We start from the raw sequence: 20,810 nt of genomic DNA, 5'->3' as shown, positions 1-20,810 counted from the left end.
CGCGATAGAATAAAAAACCGCTCCGGCGGCACTCTACTTTTCCAGTTCGTTTTCCCCTGCAGAATATAAAATATTTGACATGGAAGATGAAAATGCTAAGGTTTGGATCCCTCTCTCTCTCTGCCTCGCTCGCTCTTTATACTCCACTGCTGCTGCTGCTTTTTTCTCTACTGCATTTTTTTTCATTCTCGTCAATCCCTACATAGCACCTTCTTCCATCTACTCCAACAACCAACCAACCAACCCACCCCCTTATGTTCTCTGGCTCTTTTTCAAATTCAAAGAACTCCACGTGGAGTTTGAGCAGCGAGTGTCAGCGTGCCGCGTTGCCAAGCAACCGTCAAAAAAGACGCCATAGATTGTCGGTTGGCGGCCTCGATTGGCGCTGGCAGCCGCTGGGCAGAGTTACACAGCGCTTGCTTCGTTAAATCGAGGTGTGGTCGGCGTTTCGCGACACCGCATTGGCTGATGAGCCGAATGCGGCACTGCGATTGGCCCGCGCGGCTTGATAAGTTCATTACTACTCCACGTGGAGCGGACAAAAGTTGTCTTCGAGTTTTTTACCCCTCTTGTGGTGGCGTCGGTACCACGCCATTGCAGTACAAGCTATACTGGCAATCAGACACTAAACTCTTTAACATCGACCGGCTAGAACGACGCCGATCAGCAGCCACCCGGCCTGCCGCTTCGGACGCAAAGCCCAAACCGACCGACCAACCGAACGAGGCACCGCCAAACCGCTGTCGTCCGCCGCGTGGCGCCAAAATAAGCCGGATTTGAGCAAATCCGAGGCGAGCGAGCGGGCGGCAATATAGGCAACCGGCCCGGCACCTCAGAGGGGAGCGGAGGCAACGGCAGCGCTGGAGAGTGGGGGGCTCTGTGAGTGCCGCCAGACGCGAGTGGATAGCGATCGCATACGGACGTTTTAGGACTGTTCGCTCTTCGGACGCCAGTTTCAGCAGCTATTTTGCATTTATCGCAGCGCTGAAGAAGCGGAAGTGCGTTGGTTTTTCTGTGAATCACCGAGCAGACTTTCTCCAGCGCAGCAGGACGGTTCATTGACTTTGCCGAATTTTCTGGTGCCGAAAAGCAGCCAGGATTACAATGTGCTGCTGACAGAAAATGTACCCAACTGGAATGAACGCGGCGGCAGCAGCTGCGGCGGCGGCGGCCCGGCACCCGGTAAGTAGCCGTCGGAGGCGGCTCGATCGTCCTCAGGGTGGGTGGGTGGGTGTAATGGGTGTTCAAACACGCATGCACCTCCCCCGAGGCCCTCTCGCCGCCACTGCCGCGCCGTGTGTTTGATCAGCCGAGGGGGCGCAGGATTAATTGGCTCTGATAATATTGCTGAGTTGTAACTTCATTTGAATTATCTCAGCACTATTAATATTGAAGCACGCCATCGCACAGCACAGCAAACGCTCCCAGCTGCGAATTTTCGCATCGAACAGCCAACACCGCACTCTTTCCGTTTCTTTTTTACCTGATAAGGGCTGCTGGCTGGCCGGCTCCCTTTTTTTATTATTTTAAAGGTTTTTCCTGAAAAGGTCACCGGCGTTTTTTTTTTGATAAGCGGTCGGAAAAGATAATTTTCAAGGGAATAGTTTTTAAAAAAGCGATATTTTTTCAAGGAAGGGAAGGAAATAACGCGTTAACCAACTTTCAAAAATCACTTACGTGTTTAGTGGCGCTTCGACATCATTGTCAGATGCTAAATAATCGAGCACACCGGCGTGAAATTAGTATCATTTACGAAAACTGCGAAATTTATTGCCACGTTGGTTTTTTCGACGGTTATCTCGTGCCTGATCTGCTCTTTCGCGCTGCTGGCGTGCCCGCGCTTTTTCTACGCATCGCGGCGCATCATCCTTTTTTTCTTCCACTCCTTTCACACGAGTGTTTTGTGCCTGCCTGACTTTTCGTCAATTATCATCATACGCCTGCTGGCGGCGGTGGCGGCAGCAGCGGCGAGGCTGGAAAAATGATAATTATTAAATTATGTTGGCATTGTGTGTGCGGTGGTGCTTTGTGGTGGATACACGACTGACCATATGACCAGGCTGAAGGGTTAACCGCGAAAGCCGCAGCCCAGCAGCATTCCATTTTGACTTTACCCTACTTTCAAAATAAAAACACAAACCGAACTGGAAACTACTCTCTCGACTCATGCAAAATGCCCGCCGGCGTGTTTATTAAATTGCAGCACAATTACCGGCGCGAGCGTGGTAATTAATTAAATAAATTTTCATGCAGTGCCGCGCGGAGAGCGGCGAACACGCGCGAGTGGGATTAATTCGAAAGTATTATAAAACGGTTGCTCCTGGTTTGTCCTTGGGAATTAAGGCATTTTATGTTTTGCTCCTTCCATTCGTGTCTAGCGCTCGGGATAATTTGTGTGAAAACTGGACTTCCGCCGTCTTTAAATTGATATTCAACACGCGATCGGAAAATATAAAGTTTTTGGCTCTGAACTTGTGCAATTGGCGTTGAAATCTGGAGACTAGTATATTTTAATTTTAATATGTAAACCAGGCTAATGTATATTTGTCGCTTACTCACAATTTGTCTTATCTTCAAATTGGAACACTCGCCTGTGACAAGGGAAATACATAATTCTGTTTATCTCAAGATCAACATTTTCTTTGACCACACAACATGCGCCAGACTCAAATTAAAATTAATTTTATTCAATTCTAATTAAAAAAATACAATTTTGTCGTTCTTAGGAAAATTCCTTAGCTTAACCACAATTTCCTCTCTAAATTTGACGGTTGAACTCTTGAGCCTCATTCCAAGTGTACATGAAAGAATTTTTGTCAAATTCCTGTGCGAAAACACGTGTGCATGGCTTCAGGCAGCATTTAATCAATAATGGTCAGGTGAAGAGAATTTGGTTCTGGTCGTCCATTCCACGCATACCTGACGGCTGATTCCATTAAACCGCAAATTACGAAACCTGTAATAGCTCGGTGGTTTTTATTTCGTTCCCCTGCCCCGGTGTGCACGCGGCGGCGGCGGCGGCTCACTCACTCACTCGCCCGCCAGCCGCCTTTATTTTGTGGTTTTCTGCCTCTATCATCATCAGCACCGCGCCAGCCGGCACAACTAACCAACCAGCCAGTGTTTATTATGCCGTGTAAAATTCTAATGCGCCCAATCGGCCTTTATATCAGCCGGGCTAATTAACTCGCTACCTTAACCACCTCTCGCTCTTTGCACCATCATCATCATCGCATCTCACGACTTACATTTTAGCACACGGTTTTTGCCTCGCGTGATGAGCGGTGTGTTATGAGCGGTAATGAGCTGCTGTGTCGACGGCGCTAACTGACTGTGCGAGAGAGAGAAAGAGAGAGAGAGAGACCTGCCCGAATAGCGTGTAATTAATTACAATTCCTAAGGACACGTCTGCTCCAAGTGATGAAGGATTTGTACACTGTTTTGCAACCATCAAAAGATCACATTTCACCTTAATTGCCTGTGAACTTAAAATTATGAATTAAGACAGAAATAGCATTAAAACGGCATATAATAAAAAGACTCAACTTTTACAATATTTTTCCACACACTAAAATTATAATTTACCATTATTAAAAAATTGTTTGCTTGTGCATACGCGGATTTTGTACGTGGCTGGTTTTCTGTGGATAATTTATAATGTCGTGGAGTGAGCATTGACTGAAGACATCCACTTACTCCAAAATTAACTGCCAAAGTTCGCACTGCCATCTCGTCGGTGGCGACAAAAAGTGCCTCTGGCTAGCAGGGCATGTTTCTGTCTGTGTGGGACTAATTTTAAGGCCAACTGGCCAGTTCCACCCGAAAGCGAGCAGAAAATTATGTCACAAAGCTAATTGCCAGCGGAGGTCATCCTTAAAAAGGCCGATGTTTTTTGGCTCGCGGCGCGAGATGAGAGCAGGGAAAAGTGCCAAAAATGCAGAGCTCAAAGCAAAGGGGAGTCATTATCAAGTGTGCTGTAGGACCTCCCCGTGGTGTTGTTTCTAAAGAGATAGAGAGCGCGCGCGAGTGAGAAAAAGAGAGAGACAGAGAGGAAGAAAGGAGGCTCAGGAATTTTTATTGGAGTCGCGGATGTTGCCGCTCTTGAGGCAGCGCAGCGGCTTGGCTTGGGTGTATTATTGAGTCACGGCCCAGCGAGTGAATGGCTCCTTCTCACGCCCAAGTGCTCAGGCCGACTGACTGACTGGTCATTCTGCAGCTCAGGCCAATTTTCCTCTTGACTGACTCGCTCAAGCGGCACTTACTCACTCCCAGAGCAGAGAGGGAAAGAGTTTAAGCCGGCAGCGAATTGCGTCCGTCCGCCGCGACTAATTAATTAAAGCAGTAATTGGCCGCTGATTGATCGGCGCGACCCTGGCTCGACTTGCAACCACACAAAACCCTGCGCTCGTTGCACATGTGTTTTGCATGCTGTTGCAAGCCGAACACGCACCTTGAATACCTGGCCAATGGGCCCCGTCTAGAAAAAAATAGACACTCTAAATTCAATTCACGGTTAATTTATGTAGATCTTGGCACTCGGTCCAAACGGGTTCGAATTGCATGTGTGGCGATGGCGATCGGTCCAAGGTTTTGAGCCGCTGTCAACCGACGTGACCAGTTGTAATACACTCGACCCAGTTTGCGCGTGGGGCTGATAACAAGTCCACGTTGGCTGCCGCTGGAAATCGGACACCAGCGCTCGTTTCGTGAAATATTAACTGCCGCTTCCGCAGCGAGGTCTGTTCGCCTTCTGCTGCTGCTGCTGTTGCTGCTCTATAAATCAGAATCTTTTCCAAAGACCACCGAGGTTGACGCCTGCAGCGCTTTCGCTGCTCCTTCCTGCCACCCAGAGTCGCCTTTCATTCACGTGTTGATGGTTAATTTGTCGGTGCGTCGTTTTTTTTTCGGACGAAAATTGCCCGCTCATTATTCCGCGCACGAGAGAGATGGGCTGCATACTCGACGCACCGACCGTGAAGTCGTGAAATTTGTTTGACTGTAAAAAATTCATTCTACAGAGGGGAGGCGTGAGTGTGGAAAGTATTAAAAAATGAGTCGGATGTCGAATTCGCTGCGAGTCATAAACGAAATCTGACGGAAGACCGTGAAATTTATATGGGCTATAAAATAGTGAGAATCGATAAGCTCTTAATTATTTCTGCACGCTACCTCATGTTTATTCAATATTTATTGCTTGCAGTCTAAAACACCTTTTGTTCCCTACAAAGTCGATAAATAAAAATTTCGTTTTTGCGCGTGTGAGTTCTCTTCACGGTCAGCAGTAAACACTGGAAACGAGGCGAGGCAATGCGCGCGTTTCTGCAAATTACCACCTTTCCAGCCTCTTACGAAGCCCGTAAAGAATCAATGAATCGGCTGGCCGGCCGTAAAAAGCCGCGAAACGGTTGAAAAAGCGCCTCGACGGGTCTTCCCTCTCTGCTGCTGCTGCTCTCGCTGGCTGCCGTTTTATTAAATTCGCTCGGTGATTTACTTAGCCGCTGGCTGACAAAAGTGCTCACTGGCAGTCTGGTGTGTAAAATCAGGCTGCGCGTCCAATTTGCACGGCAGGCGAGCGTGAAGGATGCTCGGTGCTTCCTTGGCGCGGCTCAATGGTTCGCAGCAGCCGCGACGGACGGAAGGGTGTTATTAGAAAACAAATAGAAACACCAGCAGACCAACCGACTGAGACATAAGAACCTAACACAGACACAGATAGATATAAAGAGAGCGAGAGGAGGATCGGAGAGGAAAGGGACAAGCGTGCTTATGCCACTGTGCACACACAACACAAACGCACAGAGCGAACATGAAAAAGAAAAGAGCCACCGCACCCCACTCGTTGTGTATTACACACTTATGTATAGTTGAAGCCGAGGAAAAAGCAGTCGAGCGTGTTGCATAATTTCTTGCGTCTGACTGTCTGGTCTGACTCGATGATTTGCTTTTCTTGCAGGGCCCGCCCCAGCCGGCACAGCCATTCAAGTTTACCGTATTAGAAACATGTGACAGAATCAAAGAAGAGTTCAACTTCCTGCAGGCCCAGTATCACAAGTAAGTATCATCTCTACAAATTAGAAGTTACTGACTTCATTTATTTCCATTTTTTTTATATTTTCTTCCTCCATAAATTCTAACGAATTTAAATTTATTTTGTGCACACATTTGTTCTGTGGCTGTTTAAACACCACATCATAGCAAGCAGCAGAATCAGTACATTTTGACCTCATTCTTTAGCCATTGAGATTGTATCTCGAGTTATTCTCGCGGAAAAAAATACTTTGTATCTTCCCTTTCACAATGCTTGCTACTTTGAACGCGAAATGCAGCTGCGAGAGGATCGTGTGTCCATTCCATAGCTCCATGTGCACACGCAATTCCGAGCGAAATACCGCACTTTACGCAAAGCGCGAATGCCTTTTTGCATACTCGACGTGCCTAATTGAAACCCACCGTGTCTGCTTGCAGCATCAAGCTCGAGTGTGAGAAGCTGGCCAGCGAGAAAATCGAAATCCAACGCCACTACGTGATGGTAGGCCATATTATGTCTGCTCGCGCAACAACTTGAGATGTAACCGACTTGTAATGCTTGTTTCAGTACTACGAGATGTCCTACGGGCTCAACGTTGAGATGCACAAGCAGGTAGGTTTACATAATTTATTATTGTTGTGATCTTTTCGTCTCGTCGGAGCAGAGTAATTTCATTGCAAAAGACGTGCGCGCGCCGAGCACAGCTCGTTTTGCTGCGGAAAAAAGCGGTTTCCATGCCGAACGAGACACAGAGCACAGCTAGCCGCCGGCGCATATTAATGAAGTTTGTGCTTCTTTGTTGACATGACCTGTGGAAAATGAAAGTCGATCGGCACCGAGAGCAGATAAATTTATTCAAATTCGCCGCCGGCATTTGTTTTTTTGCATTTTTTCAAATTTCATTAGCTCGTTGGAGCGTGTGATAGATTCCTAAATTCGTAATTAGGTTGAATATTTCACGAGGCAATTTAATCCGCATAAAAGCCAATTAGGATATTTCAAAAGAGAACCGGTTGGATGTCCGGGCTTTTTTATTTTGCGATTTGGCTTGGGCTTTGCCAAAAGAGTGGGAAATTGGGGTTAATTATTTTTTGTGTGCTCTAAACTCAAATCAAAACTATCAAATCATGTTGCAACCAGACGAGAAAATGCCGGTTTCGTTTCGTTCGTCAATGAGGCGCCGCCACTTGCAACCGCACCACTCCAGCTCTCGAAAATACTCAACTTGGCAGAGTGTTTAAATCGGCTTAGCAAATCCGCGTGACATTATTATATCGGCGGCTAATGAGCCGGGTGCTCGCCTCGCCCGCTCTCTCGGTCCGTGTGCAGCGCGCACATACATACACACACGCACACACTATACAGACGCTCGAGCACTAATTTGCCGCGCTCAGCGTCATGTACGGCTAGGCTAGGGCGGGGGGTGAGGAGGGCGAGCCCCTAACCCACCCCAACGTGCGACAAAGGGTCGAAGCTCATTATCGTCGTCGAGAGAGTTAGCCAGCTAGCTAGGGTGGAAAGCTCTTTGTTTGTGTGAATGTATCCGTTTATGTGTGTGTATTGATCATGATGTGGGTGGGTGGGTCACGTGCGTGCTCTTAATCGGGGCTGCCGGCCACGTGTCGCGCCGGCTGCCGACCGCCCGCGCGCGGCCGGCAAAAATACGCCAATTCGGTGTGGGAAATAATGTGTGATGTATTTTTATTGCCCCTGGGGTAGATAAAATCCGCCCGCGCGGCCGCTCTAATAAATATAAATACCATAAATACACGCGGTACGCGCGCGTGCACACGCACGGCAACGGTTTCAATTAGTTGGATCGAAATTCATAGCTTCCTGGCGTTGACGGATTTCGACAGAACCTGCGACCGTGTAATGTGTGTGTACGCGTCAAGGGGGACTCGAAGGTTTTTTTTCTGATGGGAAAGATAAGGATTTTATCGAGGCGTTTTTCACCTAATTGTCCACGCTTTGAGTGCCGGGGAGATAAGGTGCGGACTGATTTTTCGGTGCGTGAACTTCCTTCAAAAAGCAGTGTTTTTTCTTTTCACGCAGACAATCGGTTGTGTAATCTGAACTCGTCAGTTAAAAAGTCATTTTTGCGATTTCCCTAATTCAAATTTATCGGCTGCTTCTGACGAAGCATTAGTTCTTTATTACAAGTTGTCTTTTGCAAGTACGAGTGGTTCCGAATTCAGCTTGTTTTCATATTCTGCAGCCGATGTTTGCGTTTGCGTTTACAAATAGTGGAATGGTGCGGTGCTGGTGTTTCGCCTTATTCACGCCTGGAAAAGCCGACATGGCGTTACTATCATCAAAGGCTTCCTTTGTGGTCAAATACACATAGCAGCATTTAACAAGGAATTCTACTGTGTGTGTGTGTCTTAGATTTGATATAAAAATTGTACAGTTGGTGTTAATCGAACGCTGATAAAAGTGCCATTCATATCCGTCAGGGTTTAGTTTGGAAGCTGCGCAGCTGGAGACCCGGGTTTGAAAGAGCTTCTGTTACAAATTATTTCGCGACTTCTAGTTTGGTCTGTACAATTTTTTGCTTCAGTAAGTTGTCCAAATGACTGGAACAAATGTAATGTCGGGACGATTAAGTGAAACCAACGTATGATGTAGCATTGGCCAAAATTCTCGTGTTACACTCGCCGTCAATTACCATTATTTCCAACCTGACGGATGTTTATAGAGAGGAAATGGTTTTTCCCAATTCGGGTATCCCAGTGGAAATCGAAACGGGTTTCTCGGGTTATTCGCCGGCAACTGAGTGACAATTCATCCGGATAATTTTTTTACCCAAGAGCGCCGAACTCTCTGGGGCGCGATTTACGCTCGGCCGGACTTCATTATGATAATTCAGGGCCGGCTGGTCGCGTCAGAAGCGGACAGACGGGGGTGAGTGATAAGGGGCGTAGACACGGGTATAAAAATCGCATCTCCCCGGGCACGATAATCGAGGTTGCTGTGCAAGCGCGCCCAGGCCCTTGTACTCACTGACTGTTTGCTTAAGGCCGCCGCTGCGCCGCGCTACAAAAGTTCTGGGCAAACACAGTGCGAGAGAGAGAGAGAGAGAGGAGCGAGTGTTTGCTCATCACAGGCGGACATATTGCCTGCTTTTCAAGTTTTCAGCTATCCTCAAATATTTACCTTCATTTTATGGGAGCTTGCTTGCTTACCATCATGTGCTTTATTTATAAAAAAGGGAAAAATCTCCCTGTGTGCCCCCCGCACACTCACACTCGCTTGCCAGCTCACATGAGCGTGTGTATAAATACACTCTTGACTGTGCGCACAGCAAAAAAGATAACTTTAGGGCAGGCCTGAAATAATAAAAACGAAACTGAATAAATACAAATAAATATACACAGCGGCGGCGCGCATTAAAAGTCAAATATTTATCGCGCGCACTAGACTCTCCAGCCGCGGAGGAATGTATAAATTGCCGTCGACCAGAGTCGTGGGCTTTTTAGTGCTTTCGCCGGTCTTGTTTGTTTTTGTAATTAACGAGCTTATGTGTTTCTCAGCTGATTCACGCTCTTTGCAAGACAATGACACAACGGGCGCTTCATTAAAACCGCAGGACCCTTGCTCGCGCGCTTTTAGCCCGGCTCGACATGGAAAATGCGTGTGTCAACACGCGGGAAGAAGAGCGTTTTATTATTTTTCCCTGGCGGCCGCCACTGTGGCTCTGTGCCGCATTGATTAACACCTTCGAGAACACACACACACTGGCCATTCATTGTTGCGTCACGCGGTGCCGGTGTTAGTTCATTAGGCGGAATGGTGTTTGCTCGCTCGACGGCGTCGTTTGCACGGAAATCGATTTCGAAGCACGAGATGGGGCTGACACGTGTTCTTGGGAAATTTTTCGGAATCGAGATGCACACGCAGCTAGAAAGCGTGTGTCCCGAAGTACGAAACTAATTTTCCGCCTCTCTGTTCTAGACTGAAATCGCCAAGCGGCTCAACACACTCATCGCACAGATCTTGCCATTTCTCTCTCAGGAGGTAACACGCCCAGTCCTTTTCCGCGCTGCTCCCAACTAATTCCACCCTCCGATTTCAGCACCAACAACAAGTAGCCACTGCAGTCGACAGGGCAAAACAAGTCACCATGACAGAGCTGAACGCAATCATTGGGGTAAGCACACCGTCTCTTGGTCATTTAACAGCCCTGCTCCGCCCTTTGCTCGCTCTCTTTCTTTCCTTCCTTTTCCTTCTTCGGCCGACGCGGTCGCACATATACAACGACCGCTTGCCACCGCTCCCCAAGGATTGCAATGTCAACCATGCAAAACCTCTCCTGGGAGCCGACGATTTAAGCTGGGGGTGATTTTATCCGGCACAGAGAGTTGCTTGCCCCGGCTGGCTGCTAGGGTGGATTACTCTCTGCGGCTCGAATGAAATCTATATTTAAAAAGCGGGATAGAGAAGAAGAAACCGACGCGCTGGGGAGAGTGCGGAAGAGAGCGAGGGTGTATCCAATCATGCGTCGGGGGGTTTTACCTCCCCCGCCGTTGCAATCAAATTAACACCATCCAGCTCTTTTAATTGATTTACGCGCAGTCGGGACAAGCAAAGAAAGGATGAGAGAAAGAAGGGATTTTTGCATGACGCACCCCTGCCTAATTAGATTAGAGGAATTCTCGCCCTTCCCCCCTTGCCTGCGAGCGGGCTGACTGCAGTCCTTTGGTTTTTATCGGTTGTTCCCTCTCTCATTGCAACTATTTGGAAAATTGATTTGATGTTCCCTCCTAATTAAGTGTAAGGGACCGTGCCTCTTATACGTTCACCGTGGCTGTTGCCCCCCGTCATCGTTGCAACCAATTACTATCCTTTTTGTTCCTTTTTGGTATAGCTGACAAAAAATTCTTTTTGCAGCAACAGCGCTCTGAACTTCCTCGTTTATTGGTTAGTATTCCGTTAGAGCACAGTCCTTTTGCACATTTCTCGGTATTTGCTGGTAAACGAAACCAGCCACCCCCCGTAAAGTTCACACCCCGAGCACCCCCCGACCGGCCCCCGTTGGTGTGCCAACTAAGCCCCGCTCCCTCTGATTGCAGCAACAGATGCACGCGCAGCAGCTACCCCACGCCGGCCACGCTCCCCCCATCCCGATGATGCCTCACCCGGGGCTCCCGGGTCCCCCATCAAGCGCCGCCAGCCTCCTGGGCCTTTCGGGCCTCTCCGGGGCTCCGGGCGCACACCCCCTCTCGATGCTGGGCGCCAAGCCCGACCTGCACCGTGAGGACGTCAAAGCCAGCAGCGGTAAGTGTTTTAAATTTTTTATCCAGCTAAACCGATTTTATAGATAAATTTAGCTTCAAAGATCGCAAACGTACAACAAATATTTTAATGGAAATTTTTTTATATTTTCGAAAATAAATATGCAGAACCATGAGGTAGCTTTATTTTAAAATTAAAATATATTGCAATTTCATACATCGTAGCTGTTTGCAATTTTCATGTTTTTTTTTATTAGCTGGCGCGAGTTATTTGCATTTTAGCAGATTGCAGCGCTAAAGATTACAAAATATGCCAAAGTAGTTAAAAATCCTATTTTCCGCGCGAACCGCCCACTCGGCAAGCCTATTGTTTGGCGCCGATAAAATTAATATGCAAACAGAATGTTGATGAGAGTCCGCTCGAGTGGACATAATCACAATCGCTGGCTGACATCACGTTTTCGAGATAAGCGCGCGTGAAGAGCAGGAAGCGAGCGAGATAGGCGAGTGCGCAGCGCGCACGAGAGATAGAGAGCGGCAGCGGGAAATTTCGAAACGCTGCTGACCTGGAATGACACGGAAGGTGCGGTGGGGTGCTGAAATTATAAAAGTTGTGCTAAGTGAGGCCATCGGGTGGCCCTTGAAGCGAGCGAGCGACGGCAGTTGCACCCCGAGCGCTCAACGCCGCCGCCGCCGTCGTCGCTGAGAGGGCCCCGGCTGAGTGCGCCACTTGAGAGCCCTCCACTAGCCGAATTAAAGAGGCTCTCACTCACCCAAGGGTCCTCTCGAGTGCTCAAAGAAACGAGAATTTTATCTGCCTCGGCCCGCGTCCCCCGTGACGCCCCTCCGGCGGCCGTAATTTGGAATTTTGTCACGTCCCGCCGAGTGCGAGCACCGCAGAGGTTGATAGGGCTCGCGCGCGCCATTCAATTGCCCCGCCGGCGGCCCTGATTTTCGCCGCCACCGCTGCCGATTCGGCGGTGATTAGACGCGCAGGGCAGGCCATCAATCTGGATTTTCAGCTCGGCAAATTTACACGTCACGCGCTAGCCAGCCAGCAAGCCTTTTTGGCCTATTTTTCAGACAAATTAGCTTTTCCGCGCTTTCCTGCCTTCCGCGCACCGGCGTCAACCAGGAAATGGACGTGTCGGAAAACAGCCGCGAAACTAGAGCACATTTTCGTTTTCATAAATATTGGATAGACACAAGAGTGTGTTTTATTGCTGTAAAAATTACGGCTCTAGTGTTTTGAAACTTGTTGGAAACTTTGTTGAAAACAATAAAATTTCAAAAACCCAACACTCACTGTAGTAATATCTAATTTACAAAGTGCAAATAAGTGCTTTTTTTCCGTTATTTCACTTTGGATTTCAGAAATTTGTATTCCGTGTTAACAAAAAACCATCGTTAGTGTCCATTTCGTCATTCGTGTTTTGTTAGCTCAAAGCAATCAAAATTACTCCCAGCATGTTGTGTAAACAACCTCCGTGATTCCACCCCCCGTGGGAACTTGGGCACTGCCACCTTGCGGGACCTCTCTGCCTGCGCGTTCGAAATGCAAAATTAATTTTCCGCCAGCCTCTCGCGCGTGCGATCCCCCTTTTCAAAAATTCCATTTGCACGCCGACAGGAAACATCATGCGTAGGCATTGTTTTCCATTTCTGCGGCGATAAATTTCGGCGCTGACATCGTGCTGCGAATCAAAAGCGTGCCGCGCAAACGTACACGGTGAATATTTACGTTCCAATTTGCGCCCGGACAATATTTTAATCAAGGCGGGCGAAGTCGGGCGAACGGGATAATTGCCGCGTGATTTACGCACGCTTGGCCTGCTGCCGCGAAAGTGAGTTTCTGAGCAAGTAGTCTAATTCGATTGTTTATAAAATGCTAATGAGTTTATCGAGTGGGCTTTAAATGCAGCATTAAAAGAGGGGACGCGCGGCGGCACGGAATTTCGCTAGCGCAGTGGCAGAGCAAACTTAACACTCGAATAATTTGAATGAAAATAAAGGCTGGCAGCGAGAGGGGGATGAAAATACACACACACACTCTTTCTCTCTCCCATTCTGTATTCATGCTGTATTACTTTAGCAGAAAAAGCTGTTAAAATACAAGTGAGTGAGTGAGTGAGTGAGAGAGCGAGCTGGGGTGGTGAGGCCTCACAGGGATTGAAACAAGGGCGGAATTTTTTATTGGATGGCGGCAGCCAGCTGCAGCAGCGGCGGCCATATTTCCATCCGCGAGAGGGGAGCCGCCGCCGCCAGCCAGCCAGCCGCCTCCCCGATATAAGTGCGAGTGCTGATTTGGGGGATGCAAAAACAGCCGTGTATAACACCCTTAAGGGCATGTAAAGCCACTGCATGTTTAATCAACCAAATAAAGATACGCTCCGGGGGTGAACTATATAGCGCGCACTGGCGTGCGGGGTGCGAGCGAGGGGGGTGAACGGGAGTTGTAATAAGCGAACGCAAATTATGCCTCTGGCGCTGCTTGCGAAAACGCTTTTAATTCTGCTGTCAAATAAAAAGTAGTAGGAGTCGTCGTCGGTTGGCTTGCCGAGGGGATCTCCTCCGCAGGGGCTGCGGGCGGGGGAGGCCGAGGGGGGCAGGCGACGCGCTAATTTCCCGCCAGCGCACCACCGCCGGCACCACCGGCTTATATTGCGATTTTTCGAGTTGATCGGCCGTGATTGCGCGCTCGCGAGTGATAAGTGTCATTAGCGTGGCGTGAAATCGCGCGGCTCTTACACACTGCGCACACTTTTATTACATCCTTCTGGCTCTATTGGATTTTTTTGTTCGCGGCAGATCGATCTCTTATCGTATTCAAATGGGGAATTTTAATTGAATCTGATGATGCGGAGCTGCTTGCTGAAGTTATTGATTTCTCTCCGCACTCGGTTAATATTGACTCAGGACTAACTGCTTCTCAAGCAGGAACTGCCGTTCCGCTTAGAATCGAAAACTAAATTAAAACGAATGGATTTTGTGCATATTAACTAACGAAATCCACACAAACCAATCAGACGTCTAATTTAAGTTTATTCAAACAAAACTAACGCAATTTTCCTTGTATTTCCTCTTCCATGTGCTGCTCTGGATGTTGTCGTCGGTTCCTCCTTTCTGCCCTTGGACAAAAAATCTGCAGCCGGCATTCAAGGCGCTGAAGAGCGACATGTAAGTATCATCTCCAGCAAAAGGGCGAACCCAGCGGCGCTTACCTACTCAGTTAGGGCGCGCGCAAAATTGATTGTTTGTTGTTGGGCATGTCGGGGATTAGCCGGCGTGTGCGCGCGGCTGCCGGCCCTTAATCCGCCACAGACGACTTTAATTTGCCGACTCGGCCCGCGCGCTCGCTTGCTCCCAGCAGCCCGTAATCAACAAGTAGTGGTGGCTGGCGCGCGCTAATTACCTACACTGCCGCTGCACAAAGCAGCAAATAAACTGAAACGGCGCGTACGCGGCATGAAATCTCCCGGCTCGGCTCCTTTTGACTCGGTTCCATCCGAAACCACAATTTTGCTCATTCGGGAAGCGCGGTTACCGACGCTGATAACGCCCTGACCGCCAAGGAACTATTCCACTTTATAAATTTTAGATTACGCGCTAAAAGAACTGCCTTATCGACCGCCGCGGTCTGGATTTTTCAGCCCCAAAGCCGCGTTGTTTATCCAGTGCGCTACATTTGCCTTGAAGAAAAGGTGTCGGAACGGCGGAAAAAGTCCCATCGGCGTTGATTTTTGATTGAGTTATTTTTTACGGCTGCCGCTGCGGCCGCATTCAATTTGCACACACTCGAGCAAACGCGAGGGGGATGCAAGCAAAAGGCTGACGATCCCTCATTCCGCTCCCCCATCTGGTCCGTCTGCTCACTCGCTCGCTCGCTCAGTCGCTTGTTGTGAAAGGCTAATAAAATTTTAATCTGTTGTGCTGCGGAGCGGAGTTTTTATTATAGGTGAATAGTCAGCGCGTCCCCAACTGCTGCTGCCCTATCCCATTCCATTTGATCCCCCAGCAGTCAGGAGCGTCGCACCCTCCACTAGCACCCCTCGCAGCCGGTTCTGCAAGAATGGCACTAACAAGGACCCTCTTCTTCTTGCCGGCGCGAGCCCTCACTTCTCATTACCGCCGGCCTTTTGTCATTCAAATGCCGCCCATGAAACTGCTACTCAAATGTGATTTGTCTCCGCTTCCCGACCGAGCTTTTAATTTTTTCGTCACGCCACCAGCGTGAAAAAAAAATAACCATCGTAATGGCAGTTAGGGGTTGAGACCTACGCGGCCTCTTAATCTGCGATTCAGCTCACATTCAAGTGCTGCGTGACGCATTTAAACCGCAAAAACGACCGAGAATATAATTTTGGTTATAACAAACGTAACCGGATTATTAATAATAAATGATGCTCTTGTGTTGCAGCGCAATTCCATTTCCCCTGCCGAAAGGGAAAAGTACAGACCGAGAAGCCCAGCAGAGGTAGAACACAAGAAGGTTAAGAAAGAGGAGAAAGACTGCCATGTAATTACTCGCCGCTTGCTTATTCTGCTCTCGCTTTGACTCAACCTTTCTTCTTGTTGTGGCAGGCGAGTGATGGGGAAAAGAGTGACCAAGATCTGGTTGTCGACGACGCGAGCGAGGACCCCGTCTCTCCAGCCAACGGCACCGCATCTCCCAGGGAAAACGGTCTGGACAAGTTGGCGCCCAAAAAGGAGCACGTAGGACCGCATAGGTATTAATGGATTAAGAAAGCCATCCTCTTTGAATCAATTTATCGCCGATTTGTACTGCCCTGCTTTTCTGAGGTCAAACGGCGTCTTGCTGAAAGAGAATATAAAATGTATTCAGAGATAAAATTTGAATTTGAATTTACTCAACTGGCCTGAATTGTAAATTTCCATGAATAGCAATTGATATTTGTTGCCCAGAGACGTCATGATTCTATTATTATCAGTTCTTGGTAGAATTCAAATTTTCATTTTAAGCCAATTATTATTCAGGAAAGTTTGAAACTTGAGATCCCCTTGGTTTTATTCATTTGCTGATCTACTTAGAATTGAAGTGTTAGTGAACTTTGGCAGGCACTAGGGCCATTCATCAATTGCTGACTGAAGTTTTACTGAAACATTATTCAAAGTGGTCCAACTAATTTAAATCGTGATTGGGCTCCAATCAGTCAAAAACATAGTCAGCTTTTTAGTTTTATTAAAAAATATTAATAGTACGATGGATTTGTTTTGATTGTGCATTATTTCGAAAATAAATGAATGAAAAAATTGATGACCTCTTTACAATTTATCATAAATTCAGATACTTATCGCATGTCTGATCTTAATTGTGGGCATTTAAATATTTTTAATGAAGTTTATCCAAACTATTTCTTAATTAAACCATGGAAAAATAGCACCCCTCTTTTTTATTTTTGCAAAGAGTGAAAAAATATGTTATCCTTTCAGTTCCTTTTAAATATTTCTGAATATCAATAATTAATTCGATCTCTTGTCTCTTGCAGTCCACGCAGTGGCACCAGCTCAAATGCCAGCACCCCGTCGACCAAGAAACTGGACGGCGAGAAGCCGACGACCCCAATCTCAAAGTCGGTGACCCCGACGAGCGGGGGCAGCGGCAGCAGTGCTGCCGGCGGCAGTGGCCTCAAGCCCCTCGTCAAGCCACCACCCTTGGGTAAGAGCGAATAAACACTGAAATTCTGTGTTGCTTACTAATCTTGTGTGTGTGTCGACAGGTCAATACCCTCCCTACCTGCCAGGGGCAGCTCCGCACGATCTGCAGGCCGGCGCTTACGGTGCTCACCTCAACAATTTGCCACCCACCCTGAACAACTACCAACGTCCCCCAATTGTAAGTTGGAACATGTTTAGATTCCACTAGTCTTCTGTCAAAGTCATGCCTTAGAACTTTTTTGATTATCTCTATCTCGAAAAGTGTTACTGAATCTCTTCAATACACGCTTATTCCCTTGTTTTTAGTTCGGGGCCGTAGATTTCTACCGAACAATGCAGTTGAAGAGATTAAATGATTACACTATGTAAAAAGCGACTTAGTTAATAAAGCCGAATTTGATTTGCTTTTTGTAAATACCAAGCCTTTTAATTCCGAATCAAAATCATGCATAAATCGCGGCGAGAGAAAGAGAGAGAGAGAGAGAGAGACAGAAAGAGATGCATGCGTTGGCGCTGGGAATGCACTAATCGGCGTTCGTTTCTTCGTTCAGGTGGGCTTTGACCCCCATCCTCAGATGCGAGCGCCCCTGGGACCCGGCCTCGGCGGCATTCCCGGCGGCAAGCCAGCCTACTCATTCCACGTGAGCGCCGAGGGCCAGATGCAGCCGGTGCCGTTTCCGCCGGACGCCCTCATGGGGCCCGGCATCCCGCGGCACGCGCGACAGATCAACACGCTGACGCACGGCGAGGTCGTATGCGCGGTCACCATCAGCAACCCCACCAAGTACGTGTACACAGGCGGCAAGGGCTGCGTCAAGGTGTGGGACATCAGCCAGCCGGGCAACAAGAGCCCAGTTTCGCAACTCGACTGCCTGGTAAGGATGCCGTTCGTCCCCCCGACTCGTTCGCTGGCCAAGCTCGGCTCAGGCTCACTCTTGTGTGTGTGTGTTTGTTTGCGAAAGTCTTCTCGCCTCCACTGCTTTCCTGCCGCTTTCTGGTTGCTCTGGTTGGCTCGCTCTCAGACTCAGGCTTCTGCTGCACCCAGTTGATAGGACCAGGATTTTTTATTATTACAGAATACGTTTTTATTTACTCAGTACCAAGACGCTTCTGCAAGGAATCTACCCAAAAAATTTTAAGGATGGTTTTCACTTGAATTGGAAAAAATTGAAATTGAAATAAAAATATCTGGTTAGAATTCATGGCTATAAAGTAGTAAAATGGATTTGAGTTTGAAATCTCAAATTATATTTTCAAAGCAGCATAATTCAATTCTTTTGGTTCAGTTTAAAACCGACATCAACTCTAAACAGGAACGTTTTTCTATTTCTTTTTACTTCAAGCTATACAATTTTTATTATTTTGGACAAACAATAATTTTCTATGACTCAAACTTGATGCAATGTCAGTGGAAACATCTAAACAAGTTGGTTTCAAGTTTTTTTTACAAAAAATAACACACGTTGAGAAATATTATTAAACATTGATTGATTCATCAATGTATTAGGCAATCTTTATAAAATTCTATTATACATAAATTAAATAATCCGGAATACTCAAGTCTATTAATACCAGTATCATTTATAGGTTCAAGTTTGTTAATTATTTAAACGAATCGACAGAAGTGTTGAGCCTTTATCATTATTTTACATTGCTTTTTCCTTTCTAGATTAAATCAGAGCTCAAAAGTTTTAAGAGGCTCAAATAATTGACCTCACTTCACAAATGAGTTACAGATAAGTGAATCCACAGTTGAATAAAAAAAATCAATGAACAGTGTACAAAACAATCAACACACTTAACATAATTACAGCTCTTAAAAACCAGAATCATGATAATGGCTTTCATCAAACTGATGTAGAGAGAAATCAAATTATCTTGATCTTTGGACTTTGGAGGCTTTCCAACCACATTATTGATTCTTATCCCCAGCCTGGTCAAGCTTTCTAATCAAAATTAAATTAATTTAAACCATTAGTTCTCACGAATTATTCATGTCAATTCACCAGCAACGAGATAACTACATTCGATCGGTGAAACTGTTGCCCGACGGACGAACGCTTATAGTGGGTGGAGAGGCGAGCAACCTGTCCATTTGGGATCTGGCCTCCCCAACGCCCCGTATCAAGGCTGAGCTCACCTCCAGCGCTCCAGCGTGCTACGCCCTCGCCATCAGCCCCGATTCTAAGGTAATAAATATAGATGGTATTATCAGGGCACAAGGAATTAATTTTGTGTTTTGCTCTTCAGGTTTGCTTTAGCTGCTGTAGCGATGGCAACATTGCTGTCTGGGACCTGCAGAACCAGACATTGGTCAGGCAGTTCCAGGGTCACACAGATGGTGCCAGCTGTATAGACATCTCTGCTGATGGAACAAAACTCTGGACAGGTACGCATTGCCTCAAATTGACAGCGTTAGCATTATTTATAATGGAAAACATAACGGTTGTTACTGAGGAATTAGCATTTTTTTCGCATTTGTTTTAATTTAAAACTCTCCAAGGTTACAAAGTTATTTGAATTTCAATGTGAAGGATAAATTAAATAGGCTAGAATATTTGCAAACAAAAGTCTTCTTGAAATTCAGAATTGCCATGTAAGAAGTTAATTAAACTGTTGAAATTATTTCGCTTGTCTTTTAGTATAATTAAATTTTTCCAACTTGCTAAATAAATTTCTACTTTGTCCTCAGGTGGTCTAGACAATACGGTGCGCTCTTGGGACCTGCGTGAGGGACGTCAGCTGCAGCAGCACGACTTCACCTCGCAGATTTTCTCGCTGGGCTACTGCCCCACAGGCGAGTGGCTAGCCGTCGGTATGGAGAACTCAAATGTTGAGGTGCTGCACTGCAACAAGCCCGACAAGTACCAACTGCACCTGCACGAGAGCTGCGTCCTCTCCCTCAAGTTCGCGGCATGTGGAAAGTGGTTTGTCAGTACTGGCAAGGACAACTTGCTGAATGCCTGGAGGACGCCCTACGGAGCCTCCATTTTCCAAGTGAGTTCCCTTTTAAGTTTGTCTTTTGCCCCTCAGAAAATATTTTTTGACATGACTGCTTTTGTGGATAATGGTGCTCGATATTAATAATAAAAAGGAGGTTGCCTGCCATTTAATATCGAACTATGTATTGTAGAAATAGTATCGCTTGATAAAAATTGAATATATTATTTAAAACACCATTGGTGTCTCAGAAAACTGACCATAACTTTTAATTTTTTCAAATCAAATTTAAAAATAGTGAAATCTTTCCCTTGACTCCGTATATTTGGCTTTGTGGCCTTTGTGGCACTTTATTATAATTCACAAGAAATTGAAGAGTTGTTCAGGCATGCATTGAACTAACTGGATTTTCTTCTTTTGTTTCAGTCAAAGGAATCTTCATCGGTGCTGAGTTGTGATATATCAGCTGATGACAAGTACATAGTGACAGGCTCAGGAGATAAAAAGGCAACGGTGTACGAGGTCATGTACTGACCTGCAATGATCTCAGTATTCTAATTAATACCTCAAAATTACCGCCTTCGAACTATCTAGCCCAGCCCATGTTATGTCAAAAAGATGTGTAATATTAATAAAAAAGTAACATTCTTACCTGAGAAAATTATTGATACTTTATTTTAAACAACTACCAGGCAGTAGATATATTTTCCTCTCATAAGCGCCGAATGCTTAGAAACAAGCGATAAAATTTAATGAATACAAATTTAAATCAATATCTGATGCGCTGATAAAAAGACACTGAAGCAGTTTATAGGGGTATTTTCAAACTGTCACCTTAAACGCGCAATTCCATTGATCTAAAGAGCAATTAGTCTCGTAACGAAATGAGAATTTACCACTGAAGTCAACAGAGGCAATCGCATCAAAGACCC

At 46.7% G+C, this 20,810-nt stretch overlaps 1 protein-coding gene across 1 annotated transcript; it reads left to right on the top strand.

The window, feature by feature from the left end:
* Nucleotides 1–593: 593 nt before the first annotated feature.
* gro (groucho) lies at nucleotides 594–20,539 on the top strand. The gene is made up of 18 exons (XM_065477277.1): nucleotides 594–1,182; nucleotides 5,954–6,051; nucleotides 6,466–6,529; nucleotides 6,596–6,640; nucleotides 9,983–10,045; nucleotides 10,104–10,178; nucleotides 10,919–10,948; nucleotides 11,101–11,305; nucleotides 14,411–14,439; nucleotides 15,680–15,778; nucleotides 15,844–15,989; nucleotides 16,770–16,939; nucleotides 17,001–17,116; nucleotides 17,490–17,813; nucleotides 18,948–19,127; nucleotides 19,189–19,327; nucleotides 19,631–19,935; nucleotides 20,305–20,539. The coding sequence occupies exons 1-18, from the start codon at nucleotides 1,123–1,125 to the stop codon at nucleotides 20,410–20,412; spliced, it is 2,256 nt and encodes a 751-aa protein (XP_065333349.1). The 5' UTR covers nucleotides 594–1,122; the 3' UTR covers nucleotides 20,413–20,539.
* Nucleotides 20,540–20,810: the final 271 nt, after the last annotated feature.

The sequence above is a fragment of the Cloeon dipterum genome, chromosome 2, assembly GCF_949628265.1.
Source record: "Cloeon dipterum chromosome 2, ieCloDipt1.1, whole genome shotgun sequence".
NCBI lineage: Eukaryota > Metazoa > Arthropoda > Insecta > Ephemeroptera > Baetidae > Cloeon > Cloeon dipterum.
This window is presented reverse-complemented; position numbering and strand designations above follow the sequence as displayed.

Bases quoted from the DNA above. Each gene is read 5' to 3' on its own strand.
- gro (XM_065477277.1), top strand. From the start codon at position 1,123: ATGTACCCAACTGGAATGAACGCGGCGGCAGCAGCTGCGGCGGCGGCG. The intron at 6,052-6,465 runs GTAAGTATCATC...GTCTGCTTGCAG, and splicing joins CTGCAGGCCCAGTATCACAA to CATCAAGCTCGAGTGTGAGA. The intron at 14,440-15,679 runs GTAAGTATCATC...CTTGTGTTGCAG, and splicing joins AAGGCGCTGAAGAGCGACAT to CGCAATTCCATTTCCCCTGC.